Source organism: Emydura macquarii, unplaced genomic scaffold (genome assembly GCF_026122565.2).
Source record: "Emydura macquarii macquarii isolate MOO-44397 ecotype Brisbane River unplaced genomic scaffold, CSIRO-AGI_Emac_v2 contig_1348, whole genome shotgun sequence".
Taxonomy (NCBI): Eukaryota; Metazoa; Chordata; order Testudines; family Chelidae; genus Emydura; species Emydura macquarii.
This window is the reverse complement of record NW_027131485.1, coordinates 22110439-22128789: the sequence shown is the minus strand read 5'-3', so window position 1 is coordinate 22128789 and position 18351 is coordinate 22110439. Positions and strand designations below refer to the sequence as shown.

The following is an 18351-nucleotide window of genomic DNA, read 5'->3' as shown; positions in this document are numbered from 1 at the left end:
GCTAACTGCACCTCTGTCGTCATTCTGGTCCCTTTGAGTGACTCCCCTTCAGATTTTTGGTCTTGTGTCTTTATCTATCCTGGGGTGGAATTCTACCATTCTTCTACTTTTAAACCAGACCTTGGGCTACAGCACCCTGTGTATCAGCTGCTCTTACCCAGCAGGTCCAAGTGAATTTGGACATCTGCAGTTCTTACTTTTGGGAGTCTGTCACTAGGGTTACCATATTTCAGGTTCCCAAAAAGAGGACACTATGGTGGAGGAGGAATGGGGGAGCTGTGGGAAGGGGATGCTGAAGGGAGTACCTGCACAGGGGGTACTCCCTGGAGGTGGGGAACAGTGTCGCTCCCAGTCATGGTGGCAGGGCAACTGGCGCAAGAAATGATATATGGCGATCAGACTGCCTTCTTAAAACCAAAAAATTATTTATTAATAGTAGTAACAGAGCTTTAGAGAAAAACAAATATTTTAACAGCATAAAAACATATCTATCTTATATAAAAGCTTACCATCTCTAGGCAAGTTTAATTTCTTAAGACATCCCCAGCTGGGGTCTCCTGTGTTTGTCTAGTTCCCTCTTCTTAAGATAATGTTCCTTTTTAAACTTGCCAGAGTTCTTTTGATCTCCTGTGCTTCTGGGCCTTTTCCTGTCTTGATCCAACCCAGTTTATAGGTTTGATGGAGAGGAAGCAAAATCATCAAAGCTAATAGTCTTGATACTGTCCCTCAACAACTCTCAAATGTTTGCGCAGAGGTTGTTGTTCCTTGCCTGGTTGTCTGCAGTGGATTCTTTAGTATGCATTGTTTTACCAAACTGTGTGAGAGTACTGTATTTGTTATCACATATTCAGAAATGTAGTATAATGGACTTTGGTTAAATTTTAAAAAAAAAGTTAAATTTACTAAAATATCAAGTAATAAGGTTGAAATCAATTTAAAAAAAAAGTCTAAATTACTAGATTTTGCTTCTTTTTAGGCAGATTTTACAATGTCTAAAATGCTTGAGGAGCATCAATATACATTTTAATGTTATCGTTTTCTTAGTCAGGTTTGCAGTGCAGATTGTGTTGAATAATTTAATTTTTTAAGATAATTACAGAAAACCTGAAATCTAAAATTTCAGCAGCTATCAAGATGTAGATCTAAGTGAAGGTTTATGCATGTTACTCTGACAAGTTTTGTGTAGCTTGCTTTTTCTCTTCAAAATTGAGCTTTTTCACGTGTCATGGGTTTGAGGCCGTTTCAGTTGCACAAATGGAAATAAACTCTGCGTCTGATATATCACAGTACTTCTGTAAAACAGCAAAAGTAGCACTAACAAACAGGTAAAATTGCCTAGAACTTGTATATGTACATTATCAACATATTCCAAAATATCATGACATAGTTGTAAATTTTGAAGTTTATCTGTTTAAAATATAATTGTATTATGTACACTGGAGTTGAAATGGATTGTTTTTGATATCCCATTCAACGTGTAAGGATCAATTTCTAATTTGGCTGTTAACTTTTTTAACAGTTTCCTGTGGCTCTGAATAGTTAATGTAACCTAGTGGATATGAATAAGTTTATAGAGCTTTCAAATATTAAGTGATTAGTATAAGGAAAGAACTTTCCAGGGCATATAAGGGAACTGTATACACTAAATACATTCTGCATTTATTCCAGATGTCTGAACCCACTGAATTTAAACATGATTGTTTTTAATTCTTTTCACATTGTTGATTTAATTAATCAATTATTCTGTTGCAGAGTTACTTGTCTCTGTGCTCAGTTTGAAGCTGTACTACAGCATGGTTTGAAGAGGAGCCGAGGATTAGCATTAACAGCAGCAGCAATCAAACAGGCAGCAGGTTTCTCCAGCAAAACAGAAACAGGTAATGCACTGTTCCAACTGATCTATTGAAAAATGTCAAGATATTTCTCCTTGTTATGTAAGCAGTTGACATAATCTCTCATTTTTGTATTTAAGAAAACAAACCAGACTCTAAAATATTTTTAGTGTACTTAACTGAAGACTCATTACAATATCAAAATGGTTGTTAATTGACTCTTTTATGTAGTATGTTGTACATATTCATGTTGAAGATGGCTTTAAATATCCAAGATGCTGTTAATACTAGTTTGGTACATGCTGGAATTCATTTTCTTAAAGTGATTGTAAATAGCAGTATAAGTTCTCTGAAAATTCTTTTTTTTTTTTTTTTTTTCCAACAGTTTAGTTTCATTTTCATAACAGTTTTAGCCTAAAATCTCTTATGCTACTTTCAAGAGTCCTCAGTCCATACAATTCTATGATGAGAACTTTCTAAGGCACTTTTATTTGGTGACAGTTGATATTGCTAAATGTTATATATTTGTAATGTTGCTTTTGTAATGCTATTGTTCCATTATTAACCCTATTTTATTCTACTTTTAATTTTCAAATTTTATGGCAGTGGGCACAAAATAGTAAGCTTTGATAGGATTTTTAAAAACAAAAACTTAATCTGATTGTATTGGGTAGGTTTTTTTTTTTTTTTTTAACCACTTTTTATTTTAGTGGTCAAAATTTTTTTTTTTTTTTTTAGTGAACACTTTGCTTTTGTGTTGGGTTGTTTCCCTTCTGTTCCTTTTCTTCTTTTCCCTTCACCTTCCCCTGTATTTATTTATCCACACTTGTGTGTTCAAACAGTTCAGCTTCATGATGTCTCCTTTGCTTGGCCTCCAGTAGCCTGTTTGGCTTCCCTTCCTCATCCAAGAGATAACAGTTTTAAGGCATTATAAGGGACCGTAATTTTCAGGCTTCTGAGACTCACTCAACTGTAACAAGTGTTGAATAATTTACCTTGACATTTAATCCTTCTGTATGGTGGAATTTATTATACTTACTGTGACCTCCACCTACAGTTTCCATAATACAGTTAAGTGGCTTAGGAACTTGTTGTTTGATCTTATTTTTTCTCATTATTTGTTAATGCAGTTTTGTTCTTGTTGGTCATGAGCGAAGACAAGTTGTGCTGGTGTTCTGGACCCTTGTGTTAATGTTTTCTTTGAAGTCTAAAGACTTGGCTTTCTTGGGAAACTATTGTGTACATTCTCAGAATTATCCTTTCAGTGTAGTTTGTACAGATAGCTTTGTACATTTCTTTTCTCAGTAGTTATAGGCAGAACTCAAAAGAGTTTGAAGGTTCAGACTGGATAAAGAAATAAAAGTTCAGCTGCTTATTCAAACCTTTGTGGAATCTTAGCTTCTTTTATACTTGTTGCCTTTTTTAGTGTGGATTGGGTGGCAGAATGCTTTGCCTTTTTCTCCCTCCTCCCATTGGTAGTTTGTTGAGTGTATAGCCTCATTCACCTCCAATCTCATCCTTTTGTTCAGAGGCTGTTCTGCCCTCTCCTAATCCAAAAACCTGTATTCTACAGTTACCTATTACTACTTCTAGTGATCACACCACTTTGACATTTGAAGGCATTCCATATAGTCCTCACAACTTTGCTCCAGTGGTCACTGTGTGATTGGTGGTAAAATCAGAGGCATGTGAGATTCCTTGGTCCTGTCTTGTGAGTGTTCTTAATCTTAAAATTCTGAAAGATCTGTCCACATGGACCATGGACAATGGGAATTGTCATACTGGATCAAACCAGTGGTCCATCTTATTCAGTGTTCTGTGATTCACAGAGACGTATAAACCCCCAAAACAAAAATGTATGTGATAAACGCGCCTATGGGGGAAGTTGCTTAATAACCCCAGGCATATGTGGTTGATATGTCTTTGAAATGTGAGGTTTTTCATCTCATTTAGTGGAACTGCTTATATCCTTGTTTGTACGTGACATTTTTTTTCCTAATTTTTTTCAGTAATATCTCATGGTACTGAATTACACAAGATAGTTGTATGGTTCTAATTTTTTTCATTCTTATATTCAGGTTTCTAAAAATATATTAAAAAGGTGACAATTTAACACCTTAGGTACCTTTTAACAGATTAGAGGCAAATAAACCCAAAACAGCAGCAAGCCTCACCAACAGCTCCCACACAAACTGTATTCCTCAGCATGCAATCTCTACTCAAAAGCCTGAACAGATGCAAAATTTTTATTTTAGGAGAGGAAAACTAGGACTGCCTGATTGACCTTTTCTATAATATTCATTCAATTATAACAACCAGACTTATTTAATTTAGAGATACATAAGATACAACAGGATTGAGGTGTTCAAAAACTTCTAGTGTGAGAAGAGATTGTATGCCTTTTGTGATTTTTATTGCCTTTCTTTGAACCTTTTATATTTCTGTCATATCCTTTATGAGATGGGATGACCAGAACTGAGCACACTATTAAAGATGAGGGTTTACTTTCAGTTTATGTAGTGGCATTATGATGTTTCTCTATCCTTTTCTTCAAAAACCTAAATCTTATTTGGTTTTTGACTAACATTGTACATTAAGTAGAGGTTTTCATTGAGCTGTCAACAAGGGTGCCTGTGTGTGTCTCCTGAGACATTGATGGGTTCTAAATTAACTACAAAGTGTAGGGGTAGTTCAAATCGTTCTCTCCCATATACGTTGCCTTGGACTTACCTGCCTTGAATATAATCTGTTTTCATGTTGCCAATTGTCTAGCTTTGTTAGGTCCATTAGAAGTTTCTCAGTCTTCTCTAATTGTGACCATTTGGTGTCATTACAAAACTCCAGTGGTAATATTGCTGTATAGTTTTTTGAGCAATATATATATATTAATGGACTATTAATGGCCAATAGTAATTGTCAAACTGCATATAATGTGTTAAAATATTATTTTAATGGCAAGGAATAAGTTAATGGACAGCTGCTCCTTTCTTCCCAGTGAAGTGGGAGGATGTGACCTGGCATAAAAGTATCCTGCGAACATCTTAGGGTTAACTGAAAAATATGGTGAGGTAAAAGTGTTTTATTGTTCGTATTGTTCTTGACACGTCTATTGTCATTACCTTTAATTCAGAATTTTCTCAGGGGCTGGTCCAAGACTGTGAGATTAACTCCCCCAGGAGCTAAGGACCATCTCAATCGTCACTACCTTCCTCATCAAGTACAAGGCATGTTTCTTTGATTTTGCCTTCCCTAGCATAAACACATAGCAACATACATCGTTAAATAAACAAAACAAAACCTCTTCCCTTTCCCCCATAAAAAACCGCAACCAAAAAACAACTCCACTCCATTTTTCCCCTGGGGAGAGGATGAGAGAAGAAACACAGGATAAGTGGTAGTCATATTGCTTATTGTGCTATTGGAAAATGCTCAGATACCACAATGTTGAGCATGGTGTAAGAACCTATATAGAGAAGAATGGTACTTAATGGCAATAAAGTAATTTGATAGGAGGTTTTAATGGTAAGTAGAATTTGTTGCTACCAAACTTAAGTTATCTTATACCAGTTACAAATTTACCAATCCTGGAGCATAGATGTGTTTTAAAAAATGATAAACAGCAGTGTGCATCCCCAAAGGAAATTCTGTGAATGCTGTATAAATTAAATGGTAAGTTGGATGACCTTTTAAATATATATTAGATTTAGTAGTGAAGGTGGAATCCTGCAGGAAAAATTCTTATTGCAAACATCTACAGTGAATAGCTTCAGAGAAATTCTGTAGAAGTAAACGATCTGCTAAACTGAAGGGTTACAACAAGCTGGGAAATATTCATCTGTGTTCAAGGCCATGAATTGGTAATTGTATTTTTTAGTAAAATATCATGTCCAATAGATAGGAGACAGTTTATTGTGTGTGTTTAAGCATAAAATATTAATTGTGTTGGCTTTAGAATAATATTTGAAAAATCTGGCATAAGAAATTTGGAGGTGAGAAGAGAAGTGATATAGTAGATGGTATTCACAAAGTCATTAAAGAGATAGGGAGAGAGGAAAATAGACCAGACGAATGAGTTAAGCCTATTTTTGTATCTTAATATATCTTGCAGAGCCAGTGTTTTGGTATTACGTGAGAGAAATTCTGAATAAACATGAACTACAGCGCTTCTACTCTCTGAGGACTATTACTACAGATATTGGCAGAGGCCGTGCCTGGCTCCGGTGTGCATTAAATGAACATTCTCTGGAAAGATATGTCCATATGCTGCTTGCAGATAAAAATAGACTCAGGTAATGGTATTTAATATCTTAAAAATGGAGGAATGCATGCAATTGCAGACTAAACACTGACATTTAAAAATGTCTAAAACTACTAGTAGAAGAAGTAGTCCATTTTAATTTAGTTAAGCCACTTAATACCACACTGTTAACTGCTGTTTTACATTTTTCATAGCCACCTGTTTACATACAATCTATTATATAGTTTACGATCCAAAGCATTCTAAAAATTTCAGTGGTTTGAGTGGAGGATATGAATTGGGACTCAGGATTCAGGGATCTGTCAGATTTCACAATGTCTCAACTTATTTTTAAAAAGGGTCTAAAGTGCTATAACAGTGTTAAGGAATAATTTAACATGCACTTTGTAATCGTCAGATGAGAGGCACTATGAAAGTGTAAAATGTTATTGATTTTACATTTAATCACATTCAGTTCTATATGACATTGTTTTCCCCTTTTCTTCAACCTGCTTAGATCTTCCTGTAGCTGAAGATTGTCAAGAATATTCGTTATCCTTCCAGTGTCCATAGATTTTGGGCCCGATCTGACTCCTGTTGAATTCAGTATAACAGTGGTTCTCAAACTATGGGGCAGGCCTCGCAACGGAGGGCATGGGAATCTGTCAAGGGAAGAGCAAACTGTGTGCTGCCTTTAAAAAAAAACCAAAAAAAAAAACCCTGGCTCTGGCTGTCAGTGGGTGGGGTTCATGCAGAAAGGCCATACATACCTGGGAAGTGGGGATAAAGAGGACAGCCAGGGCCCCATTGCTCAGGTTCTCCTCCTCCCCCCTGCCCAATCCATCACCGGGATGCAGCTCAGTCTCTCTCTCCCCCCATTCCTTCACTGGGAGTTGGCAGAGCTCTGGATGTCAGCCCCAGGGTGGCAGCGGCAGCAGTGCAGAAGTAAGGATGGCAATGGGGTGTTAAGTTTGCTGTGAAAAGTGATATTCTGTGCTGCTGCTGGCGCAGCTCTGCCTTCAGAGCTGGGTGCCTGGCCAGCAGCTACTGCTCTGTGCTCTGTCTTCAGAGCTGGGTGGCAGTATATGTACTTGTGGGGTCTGTAAATGACTACAGACACAAAGAAAGGTAGCCTGATAAAATATGTTTGAGAACCACTGCCATAGAAAGATTTCCTCTTAATATCAAGCAGCTTGTTCCCCTTTCTAAATCACTTTATGGCTGTAGCAAACAAGATTATTCCTAGCATTGAGTGGTTCCTTGGGGACCCACTTTTCACCTCCGTAATAAAGGATTTCCTTCCATCTACTGTGTCTTCCTCTAGCGTTCATGCTAGCTAGTTAGCAGCCTGGATCTACAATCTGCCACAAATGCCTGCAATTTTTTTCACTTAAAGTTTTTTATATGGTATCATCAAGTATCTGAGAAGTACTATTATTTGTACAGTGGTAGTGCCTACACAGAATGAAGAAAGCAATACATTCAAAGTTATGACAGTGTGACCCAAGGGCCTCTTGATGCCAACTGGCAGAGGTCTTGGGGTACATAGGGGTATAGGGATGCCCTGATTCACCAAAAGAATGACATGTAAAGTCTCTAATAAAAGACTGTGTCACAGTGGTCATAATCATTGAGATGTACGTATGGAAAATATGTGAGGAGTTATGTATATATGCTGCAAATTACATTCTCTAGATTTATAGCTAAAGGCAGATCACTCAAAGGTAGCATGCCTTGTGACAGCCTTCTCCAGACAGGAGGTGGGGAGAAATCTATTACCTCGGTGGACCATTTTGTATTGTGTCTTGAACGAAGTCTATTAGCATACTGAATCAAATGCTAATAAAGAACTTGTGGAGACTTCAGAAGGAAACAGTGAAGAGTGGGGTGGGAACCCTCTTTTCAGATGAAGATCAAAAGTCTGGTCTGGTATATCTGAGCTGCAGAGAGATGCTCTGGCACTCTTCGGTCTGTGAAGATAAGCTGCCACTGGGCTTGATCTTATGACTGGGAGACCTCAGCCATCCTCGCTGAAAATGCTGGAAAAAGGACTTGGGGTAAGGTATCTTGTAGGAGATAGGGGAGTGTCTTGTGAGCTAAGTTTAGGCTCTAAAAACATGTTATGATTTTGTTCTATGTATAACTATTTATACTATTTAATTAATTAATTATACTGTACTAATTCATTTATACTGTTTATTTCCAATATTTTTATATACTATCGTTTGAATCTCGGTTCTTTGATTATAGTGAAAACACATTAATAAACTTATTCTTATCAAAGTGCCTTGGATTAAGCCGAGTGGTGACATGAGAGGAATCTAATAAGTTGGTTGTACTATTCCTTTGGGAGTGGAGAATCCTGTGTGTGTTTGGTGGACTGAGGCCTGGGTACTCCAGAGGGACATTCGGAAGACTCGGGGATTAAGCCTATAGCTAACCTGCACAAAAAAGCAAGGTGTATGGAGGCCTGGAAGACAATGTTAATGTTGCCAGAGGAACGCAGGGATCAGGGAGCTGATCCACAGCAGGCATAAACAATTCTTCCTCACACCAAGGGCAGGTGGTAGCGAGATGGCTCAGAACCCTCGTTATCCCCCTGGGAAGCATCACAGACAAGACCAGGCTGGGTTCAGACAGGAGAAATCATGTAGAGATCAAATAGTAATCCTACTTATCATGAAAAAACTTTTGATATATAAAGCGACGACTGCCATTCTGAATTTTAAAGATTTCCAAAAATTCTTTGATACAGTGAATAGAACAGTTTTATGGAAGTTGCTTTGCCATTATGTAATCCTTCAAAAAATTGTGAACATTCAGATCTATTATGAAATGCCAATTAACACACAATGGTGAATTGACTAAGCCATTCAAGATTACTGTGGGCATCAGACAAAGATGTCATATGTCACCCATGATTTCTTTATTGGTAGTGTATTGGGTAATGAGAGACCACAGAATAACTAAGGGGCATATAGTGGACTTTCACATAGAAGTTACAGGTCCTTGACTTTGCTGATGACATCAAATTGCTATCCCATACCTATCAAGATATTCAAGCCAAAACAAATGATCTCCAGGTCTATGTGCACAGGTTAAAAATCAATACCAAGAAAACTAAAACCATAAGAATCAACACAACAAGAAACAACAATAACACTTTATAAGACTGACTTAGAAGAAGTCTGATATTTCACATATCTTGGCAGCATTGTAAAGCCAGAACAGCGAAATCCAGACATGCCTTTGTAATGCCAGAGGTAATCTGGAGAAACAGGAATCTTGCCTAATGCCCTCTGAACTAAACTTTGAATATTTAACATGATTATAAAGTCAGTTTTACTTTATGGCACTGAAATTAGAAGATATGTTAAGACCTTACGGTCTAACGTCCAAGTTTTCATAACTTAAACAAATCCTTCATATCAGACGTCCAGAAAAAATCACAAATGAAGAACTCTGAAGGAGGACAAAACAGAAACTGATAGGACAGGAAATTACAGAACGAAAATGGAAGTGGCTAGGATATACATGGAGGAAAAACCCAAATAACATAATGAGACAGACATTGGACTAAAATCCCCAGGGCAAGAGACAATGAGGTAGAACAGTGGTTCTCAACCAGGCGTACGTGTACTCCTTAGGGTACACAGAGGTCTTCCAGAGTCTACATCAACTCATCTAGATATTTGCCTAGTTTTACAATAGGCTGCATAAAAAACACTAGTGAAGTCAGTACAAACTAAAATTTCATACAGACAATGACTTGTTTATACTGCTCTATATACTATACACTCTATATATTGTAAGTACCATATTTATATTCCAGTTGATTTATAATTGTATAGTAAAAATGAGAAAGTAAGCAATTTTTCAGTTATAGTGTGCTTTGACAATTTTTAAATTTTTATGTCTGATTTTGTAAGCAAGTAGTTTTTAAGTGAGGTGAAACTTGTGTGTATGCAAGACAAATCAGACTCCTGAAAAGGGGTTCAATAGTCTAGAAAGGTTGAAAGCCACTGAGGTAGATTAAGGATAACAAACATGGAAATGCACAATAGAATCAGAATTGAAAGCTATCAGAATGGCATGGGAAGAAGTTAAGATTACAGCAGGAGACTGGCAAAGATGGAAGGCACCATTCTTCTGGGTACTTTGCACACACAGTAAACGACCATCCTTGATCTGAAGAGTCAAAATCTAAATAAACAACACAGACAATTAGCAGACAACATTCATGCAAAATGTTACAAAGCACAAAACCTGATAATCTAGATTATATCTTCTGTTTTCCCTTTATTTCTTTCTTTTACAGTTTATAAGAACTGAGTCTCAATTTTTTGACTCAATACATTTTTTGCTTTCCCGTTTTTTACTTACCTATTCATTTAATATCTAATGACAGAGTATGGCGCTTGCTAAGGAAAGGGTTCAGACCAACATGTTTAGTTACCAGTCTCTTGCCTATTACTTACAGGAACCACATCAACCTCCCTTTGATTCTTTAGTGCCTTTGCATCCAGGTTGAGCAAGAGCCTAAATAATTTGGTTGGGTCTGATAATTCATTGCTCAACCGCTCAGTTTAACACAATGGGTTTTGCTCAGTTCTGATTTGTTTATATCTATATTTTCTAATTTGCTTCAAAATGGTTTGGTAGCTATGGGTGAAATGTACTTTCCATATGTGAGGAATCCAGCATGGATATACAGTGGTAAGTGATATGACTGTTAATATAGCTGTTTATCCAGAAGTAATTGCTACTATTACTATAAATTGAGTCCTGCCGATGAGAAATTCCTAATCTGAATGACTGGCATCTTATTAGCAAATGTAAAGATCAAAGGCAGGCTATTTCATTTAACTCCCAATATTCACTATCATACAACTGCCATTGCATAGGCTTCACTACTTTTAGTTTAGGATTGCCTAGAGCAGGGGTGTCAAACTCGCTGATGGTGACGGGCCAAATTCTCATAAACTGCACTTCACAGGGGCCATGCAATACCCTCTGCCGAAAAATTCGGGCCATCTTCCCCTTTTCAGTGGCATGGCATCAGCCCTTTTCAGCGGCGGGATTTCGCAGGGGACCCTGTTGCCGGACTGATTGCATTGCCGCGTTAAGGGATTTCACAGACTCTTAAACCGGCAATGCCGTAGGCAGAGAAATCTCTTTAAGTGCCAATGCCCTCACTTTGGGTGGCAGCACGTCTCAAAAAAACTGGCTGGACACGGGCCGGATCAAAAAGGTTCGTGGGCTGGATGCGACCCGTGGGCCGTATGTTTGACACCCCTGGCCTAGAGCTTACATTACTATTCCTCGCATTCCATGCATGCCAGGCTCTTCAACGGGCCATTGTAATTTGTATTTGAATCAGCTGACCTATTTAATTTATGCAGCTATGTGTAATGTTTAGTTTTTTCAGAAACAGTTTATGCTAAATAAAGAGTATGCAACAATGTGGCTTTATGTTTACCTTTCAATCTGTAGTGTCTTCTATGAAGACTGGTCTTTTATGATGGATGAAGAACGTTCTAGTATGATCCCTACAATGGCAGCTGGTAAGCCTGGACATTATAAAGCAAACTCTGAATGATACTGTTTTGAGAGAGACTTCATTTTTGGAATGTGCTTCTTTCTGTAGTAATTGCAAAACACTTTATAAAATAATGAGTTGGGTGCTGTTGGTGAGGCGAGTGCTGGTTCAAATGGCAACCATTTTATGTACTCAGTAATGGGGCATACATAACTTTGGATCTTGGCATCATATTAAATTACAGAGGAAGTACTGGGATTTTGCACGTCTGTACTTGCTGGAAATACTTTGTGTGGGAGCTTTAACTTTTTGCTTACAAACCTTTTTCTTTGGAAACTAGTTTATATTGCTGTATCAGTGCACTAGTAAGAGAAAATAATTGGGTAGGAGATATTATTCATAAAAGCACTGACTTTTTTTTTACAGCAAGACTTAACTTAAAGCAGCATTATGACAGTGTATGCAATGAAGAATTCTTACTTGACTGCATACTATTTCTTGAATTGCATCCAAGATCACAGGGAATTGAACCTGGGTCTGGGAAGTCCAAGTTAATGCTCTAGCCACTGGACCATCCTTCCTCTATGTAATGTTCCTTCTTATTTATTTTTATTACATTAGTGCCTAAAAGCCATAGTCATGGTCTGAGACTTGATTGTGCTAGCCACTGTACAAACAAAGAACAAAAAAGACAGTCCCTGCCCCAAAGAGCTTACAGTCTCAGTATAAAATAAGAGACAACAGGTGGATACAGTTGCACAGGGAGTACAGGGAAACAAAGACAATTTTGGTCAGTATGATAGGCAATGGTCTCGCACACCAGCAGCCTACCTGTTGTCAAGGTGTTTTTTTTGTAGGCATCACAGCAAAGGACAGTTTTTCAGGAGGATTTTGAAACAGGATAATGAGTTAGTTTTGTGGATGTTTATGGAGAGCTCCTCCTAAACATAAGGGCAGTATGGGAGTGAGCACAGAGTTGTTTGTGAGAAAATTTAACAAATGGGTGAAGGAGGCTGGCACCATGGGCCGGTCAAAGGTGAGGATCAACATCTTAATAGTGATTGCAAGATCATAGGTAGTGTACAAATAGACCCTACAAGACCTTGGAAGTGATGACAAGTAGCTTCTGTTTGATGCAGTACAGCTGGTGGAGGGATGTAAAGAGAGGGCTTACATGGTCAAAGCAACAGGCTAGGAAAATTATCTTTGTAGCAGTTTTCTGAATGGATATAAATTGGGCAAGATAGTATTTGTCAAAGCCAGAGAAGGATATTGAAGTAATTGAGATGCTAGATGATGAGAGCTTGGATGGAAATTTTTAGCTGTGTGGATGGATAAGCATGGTCACATTTTAGAGATGTTATACATAAAGAATCAGCAAGATATAGACATAGGCTAGATGTGAGGACCTAGAGAGAGGTCTGAGTTGAAGATGATGTCCCCATTAGGAGCCTAAGTTCCTAGGCAGTACAGAGGTGTTGTCCACAGTGATCAGTAAAGAAGTTAGCAGGAATGGTTGGGAGAAGAGTATGATTAAGAGCTCAGTTTTAGCCATGTTAAGCTTCGGCTGATGGCTAGACATTCACAAGGAGATGTCATAGAGACTGGATGATATCTTAATTGAACAGAAGGAGACAGGTCCAGAGGAAAGAGGTAGATCTGTGCTGATGATTGTCAGATCTTCTACCATGTGGTATTTGAGATAGTATGTGATTAGTGAATTACAGAAGGAGGCAGTGTTAAAATCTGCACTTCATTGTGGATTTATTTTTATACTTTAGTGCTTCCTCATTGCAGCCTTAATGTTCTATTGATTTCAGTTATATATGAAATATCATTGCATATGTGCACTCCAGTTATGTTGCTGTATGGTTTTTCTTTTTGTTTTATCTAAAGGTCTGAACTCCATTCTTTTTGCAATCAACATTGACAACAAGGACTTAAATGGACAGAGCAAATGCACTCCTACCGTCTCCGATCTCTTAAAAGAATCCACACAAAATGTAACCTCATTGTTGAAGGAATCCACCCAAGGTGTTAGCAGCCTTCTCAGAGAAATAACAGCATCCTCTGCTGTTTCCATTTTAATCAAACCTGATCAAGACACTGACCCACTTCCAGTTCTATCAAAGAATGTTAGTGCTGGTAAGCATTTTGAGGATACTAGCATAATTAAAAAGTATATAAAATGCTCAAATATTAATTTTTTTGGGAATTAAGGAAGACTAAAAGAATATCAGGAATAAATGTCTTTAAATCATTAAAGATGTCTGTTACACCTAATTTAAATATCCTGTTTGTTACAATTTAAACTTAAAACCGATAGGTTCTTTTTAAGAAAAGTACTTTGGAAATATTGTGTGAAGGAAAATGAAAAACTCTTATTCTGTATAATGGATGTGTTCATTGTGGTATTTGTATCTCTGGGAGTGGAAAATTAAAATCTCATGAAGACAATTTGGGATCTTTCCATGAAATTTGTTATGGCACACTTCTAAATCATTATATCTTAACCTGCAGATGCTAATTTCACGACTCATTGTCCTTTTAATAATAATTGTTTACTTTTGGCACATATCCTTACCTATCAGTGATAAGTAGTGGCAGATGCCTATGCTTGTATATCTAGATTACAAACTCCAGCTTGATTGTTAACTGTTTGGGCAGAGAGTGTATATACTATATAAAGTCCCTAAACAAATAATAAATAATTGTGCTTCATAGATTATGGTTTAGCCACATACTGGCTATGTCTCTAAAGATTAGAACATTTGAATGTACTATTGCCATGCTGCAGCTAGCACAAACATGGTGGATGATAGTTTTAGACAGCCACTCACAGTATCTGTGAATATTTGCGTCTACTGTAGGTTTAAAATAGTGTAGTAAAATGCAACATTCACTTATGTAGTCTGCTATGCAGGTATCAAAGGGGTAAGTTGTCATCTCCATTTCCGAAACTGAAAGTTGCAAACATAAAGAGACATTTTGGCAGTCTTGTACTCTTCAGATAAAAAGTCTAACTTTGAGATGCTTGAGTAGAATTATCTGAGATGATAAAAAAGAGGACTTATATGTTTTTGATGCCCTACAAATTTCCAGTAGAACCATGAAAATGTATAAATGTGTATGGTGGGAGTGGGGGAGGAAAGCAGAAATCATTTACTTTTCTGTCATTTAAAATATGGTGGTTCTTTTAAAAATACATTTTTAATTTATCTTGACACCAAGGTTTTTGTGCAGATTTTCAACTAAATTGAAATAAGAGGGTGGCAATGCTTCCATTCTTGGGATAACTTTATTATTTCAAAATGCATTCTAACAGTTGGAACAACAGTGTATTTGACCATATGCAACTTCATTAGAATGGAAAAATTAGATGCATTCAGACACAGCAGTAAATTGAATTTTTAGAATAAATTTGTTAGGTGATTCCATTTAAATCCTTCTTTTTTGCCTGTATGCTGTTGATTCTTTCACTTGTATTCGGAATGTATTCCATCCTCATTTTATCATTGGGGAAAAATTTTCTGTGCGTATACGCTGGTCAGAGTTGGGTTGGGGAGGGGACAGAAAAAAATCAGTCCACAATACCGGTTTTTCAGGCCTATGTGTTTCTGGTATCCTTGGATTGCACTAAAAATAGCTACCTATTTGCAGTGATTTATGTCCCATCTGCATTACAAAAAAGGCAGTAGTAGGAAACTTTTTTTTGCTAGAATAGGTTAGACATAATTTAGGTAAAAAAGATTTTGAAAACCAATCCTGAGACTACATCACTGCCTCGTTTTGGGAACAGGTTAAAATGGCTTTTGTAAATCGGCTAGCTCCTTTCCAGAATGGGGACAAAGCCATGTTTTATTAAAAACAATTTTTTTAAAATCTGTTTCCTGCATCATCTTTGTTGTGTAGACAGATTCTGACATATCTTCAGATAAAATGAGGCTAATGACACAACTGTAAGAGATGGAGCAGAAGAGTGTTGCCCTAGGATTTACTAACACGTGACAGTTTATTGTATATGCCACTGCCTTGCAAACAGATCCTAAATGTTTCTTTTAAAATACAGGACATATAGTTTTAAGTGAAGACCTATTAATGAAAAAATAATTAAGTTAACAACTGACATTTGAGTAAATAATAAAGTATACAAAAAATGTACTTTGTAAACTAGGTGACAAATGGGATGTATATCCAAGGCAAATAACAACTGTACTTCCCCCTAGATCAAAGGGGGGAAAAAAGGTAGCAAACCGTTTTGTGTGTGTGTGTGTGTGTGTGTGTGTGTGTGTGTGTGTGTGTGTGTGTGTGTGAGAGAGAGAGAGAGAAAAGGGGGCAGGGTGGGTGGGTGGAATAGGAGCAAGGGACAAAATGAGAAACTTCAAAAGATACATTGAACTTTTCTTTCTCATAGAGAATTCCAGTATTCTACCACAAACAAACATACCCCCAGCCCTCCCCAACAACTCTTCAAAGTCTGAACCATTTAGTTAGAGGTCCTTTTAACAGGTTCAAAAGTACATTAAAAGGGAAAGAGTATTAAACCCATGAGGTTTTATAAGTATCCTACATCTGTCACTAATCTTATCTCAGGGTGGGTGAGGTAAAATCTTTTATTGGACTTTGTGTAACTCCAAAACCTTATCTCTTTCACTCACAGAAGTAGGTCCAATAAAAGATACTACCTCTAATATCCTCTGATCAATATTGCTACAACAACACTGCAAACACTAATTTTATCTGTCATTCTTTGTCATTTTAATCCTTTTTTCTATTTGTAATAGTACTTTTAAATAATTGCCATGGAATACTCTTTCAGTATCTGGAATTTCTTCCCGTGAAACACTTCTGATCATGGTTCCCTGAGCAGCTATCAAAAATCTTAGCAACACGTTTGACATTGAGGGGAGGGGAGGGAAAGGATATTGAATGCACTGCTATCTTTTTATTTCAAATGTGTAATTTTAGTAGTGTATAAACTTGCTTTGTTAGCCTTTAACCTGGACTTTATTTGTTTTTGTTTCTGTCTCCCTCCACCCTATTATGTATGTTGAACTCTTTAAGGAAAGGCAGTAAAAGTCCTAAAACATGAATTACATATCTTTGTTATTAGCTGCTTTTCTTTAAAATATGTAAATCTTTCTTTTATTGCCAGCAGATCTGAAATGTAGAAAAGATCGAAAGAAGAAGAAGAGGGTGACAAACATTATCTCATTTGATGAGGAGGAAGATGAGCAAAACTTAGGGGACACTTTAAAGACAGCAGTTGCAGGAGAAAGCTCAGAAGAGAACTCAGACAGGTCTTCAGCTTTTGTATTATCTACCTCTGAAGGCTTTCTTGTGCAAAATTTAAATGGAAATCAGAATAACCATTTGTGGAAAAGCGATTCCATGTTTTTAAATGGAGAGGGTAGTTACCAGAAGCTTGATGTTAAGAGTATTGATGATGAAGATATAGATGAAAATGGGGATGAGATTTTTGGAAAGACATTGGGAAACAAAGGCATGGAAGATGGAACAGAAGTTTCTGAAAAGTGAGTACTTAGAGAGAGCCAAAACTAAACTTTGTGCAGTCTGCTTTGCTTCAAGTGCTTAATAGGAACAGACAACTAATTTGGCTAACCTATTAGATCCCTAAACTTTTACCTATTTGTAGAATCAAACTAGAACTTACCCAAATAATTCACATGGTCAAAATGTGAAGTCTGTTGTTCTTTACCTGTGCTTTCTGGCAACGACCAGAAGAAAAATTGTGAAATTTCTAGGAGTATTCTTACAAGATTTCCAGCTGAGCTTTAAATAGTCATCCAAACTTTTGGATGATAAATTCAAACCAACCATTACCCATTTGAAATTTTCCCATCCTTTGTATGTGATCACCTGAATTTGGGCTGGACAATAGCATGATGCTGTTCTTTTTAAAAATAGGAGGTTGGGGGTAACGAAATACATAGTTAAATTACACAGTTTTAATATTTTGTTTTTTGAAATTGCATCCCCCATTCTTTTTCTGATCATGTTTAGAAAACCACTGGGCAGTGAAGGTGGAGAACAGGGCAGGCATTGCCATGCCTGCCTACTTTGGACCAGCCAGGTCTGCTCTGAATCTGTGTATGTCTGAAACATTTCTTCATACATCTAATCAAAATGTAACTGGGAGGGAAAACTGAAATGCAGTTCTTTCCTAGCACAACTTATAGCAACTTCTGTCCTGAAGATCTGAAAATGCTATTCTAAACTAATAATTATATATTATATTTTGGAGAAATACATAAAACACAAATAACTGCCCAGCATATATTTTTATTTAGGCCACGTGAAGGGGACATATGCAATTCACAGATATGCAGTTGGACTCCCCTGCAGGTCCTGAATGATAATGCAGATATTCTGTTTCCTGTTAGTGCTGTTGGCTCTTACTCCCAAACTGGTATGTATTTACTGCTATCTAATTTAAATAAGGTGCTCTGTTTCTCTACTATGTTGAAACCATGATCTGGTATACCATAATTTGTATACAATTTCAGTGCTACTATTCTTGATAAACGTGTAAACATACAAGTAAAATATGAACTATCTAAATTTGTGTACAATACATTCCACATGCTTCTGTTTATTAGTGATTGTATTAGCTATGTATTATTTGCATGAACTCCCAAATCTGCATAAGAATACTGGTGCCGAAATGGGCTTTAGCCAGCCATATACTAGAATTTGGATTTTAAATAAATAATTGGAAAAAT

The 18351-nt window shown here is 37.0% G+C and overlaps 1 protein-coding gene across 6 annotated transcripts in view; it reads left to right on the top strand.

Annotated features, from left to right (window-relative positions):
- Positions 1 to 18351, top strand: part of SNX29 (sorting nexin 29) — a 446224-nt gene that overhangs the window by 15110 nt on the left and 412763 nt on the right. For 4 of the 6 annotated variants that reach the window (XM_067551357.1, XM_067551358.1, XM_067551360.1 and 1 more), the window contains exons 4-9: positions 1753 to 1877; positions 5941 to 6121; positions 11563 to 11633; positions 13505 to 13753; positions 16764 to 17142; positions 17920 to 18038. In XM_067551357.1, the coding sequence (XP_067407458.1) occupies positions 1753 to 1877; positions 5941 to 6121; positions 11563 to 11633; positions 13505 to 13753; positions 16764 to 17142; positions 17920 to 18038 (1124 nt within the window). Of the gene's footprint in view, positions 1 to 1752; positions 1878 to 5940; positions 6122 to 7587; positions 8127 to 11562; positions 11634 to 13504; positions 13754 to 16763; positions 17143 to 17919; positions 18039 to 18351 lie in introns of those variants that run through there. The other 2 variants (XM_067551359.1, XM_067551362.1) reach the window with 2 other exon arrangements.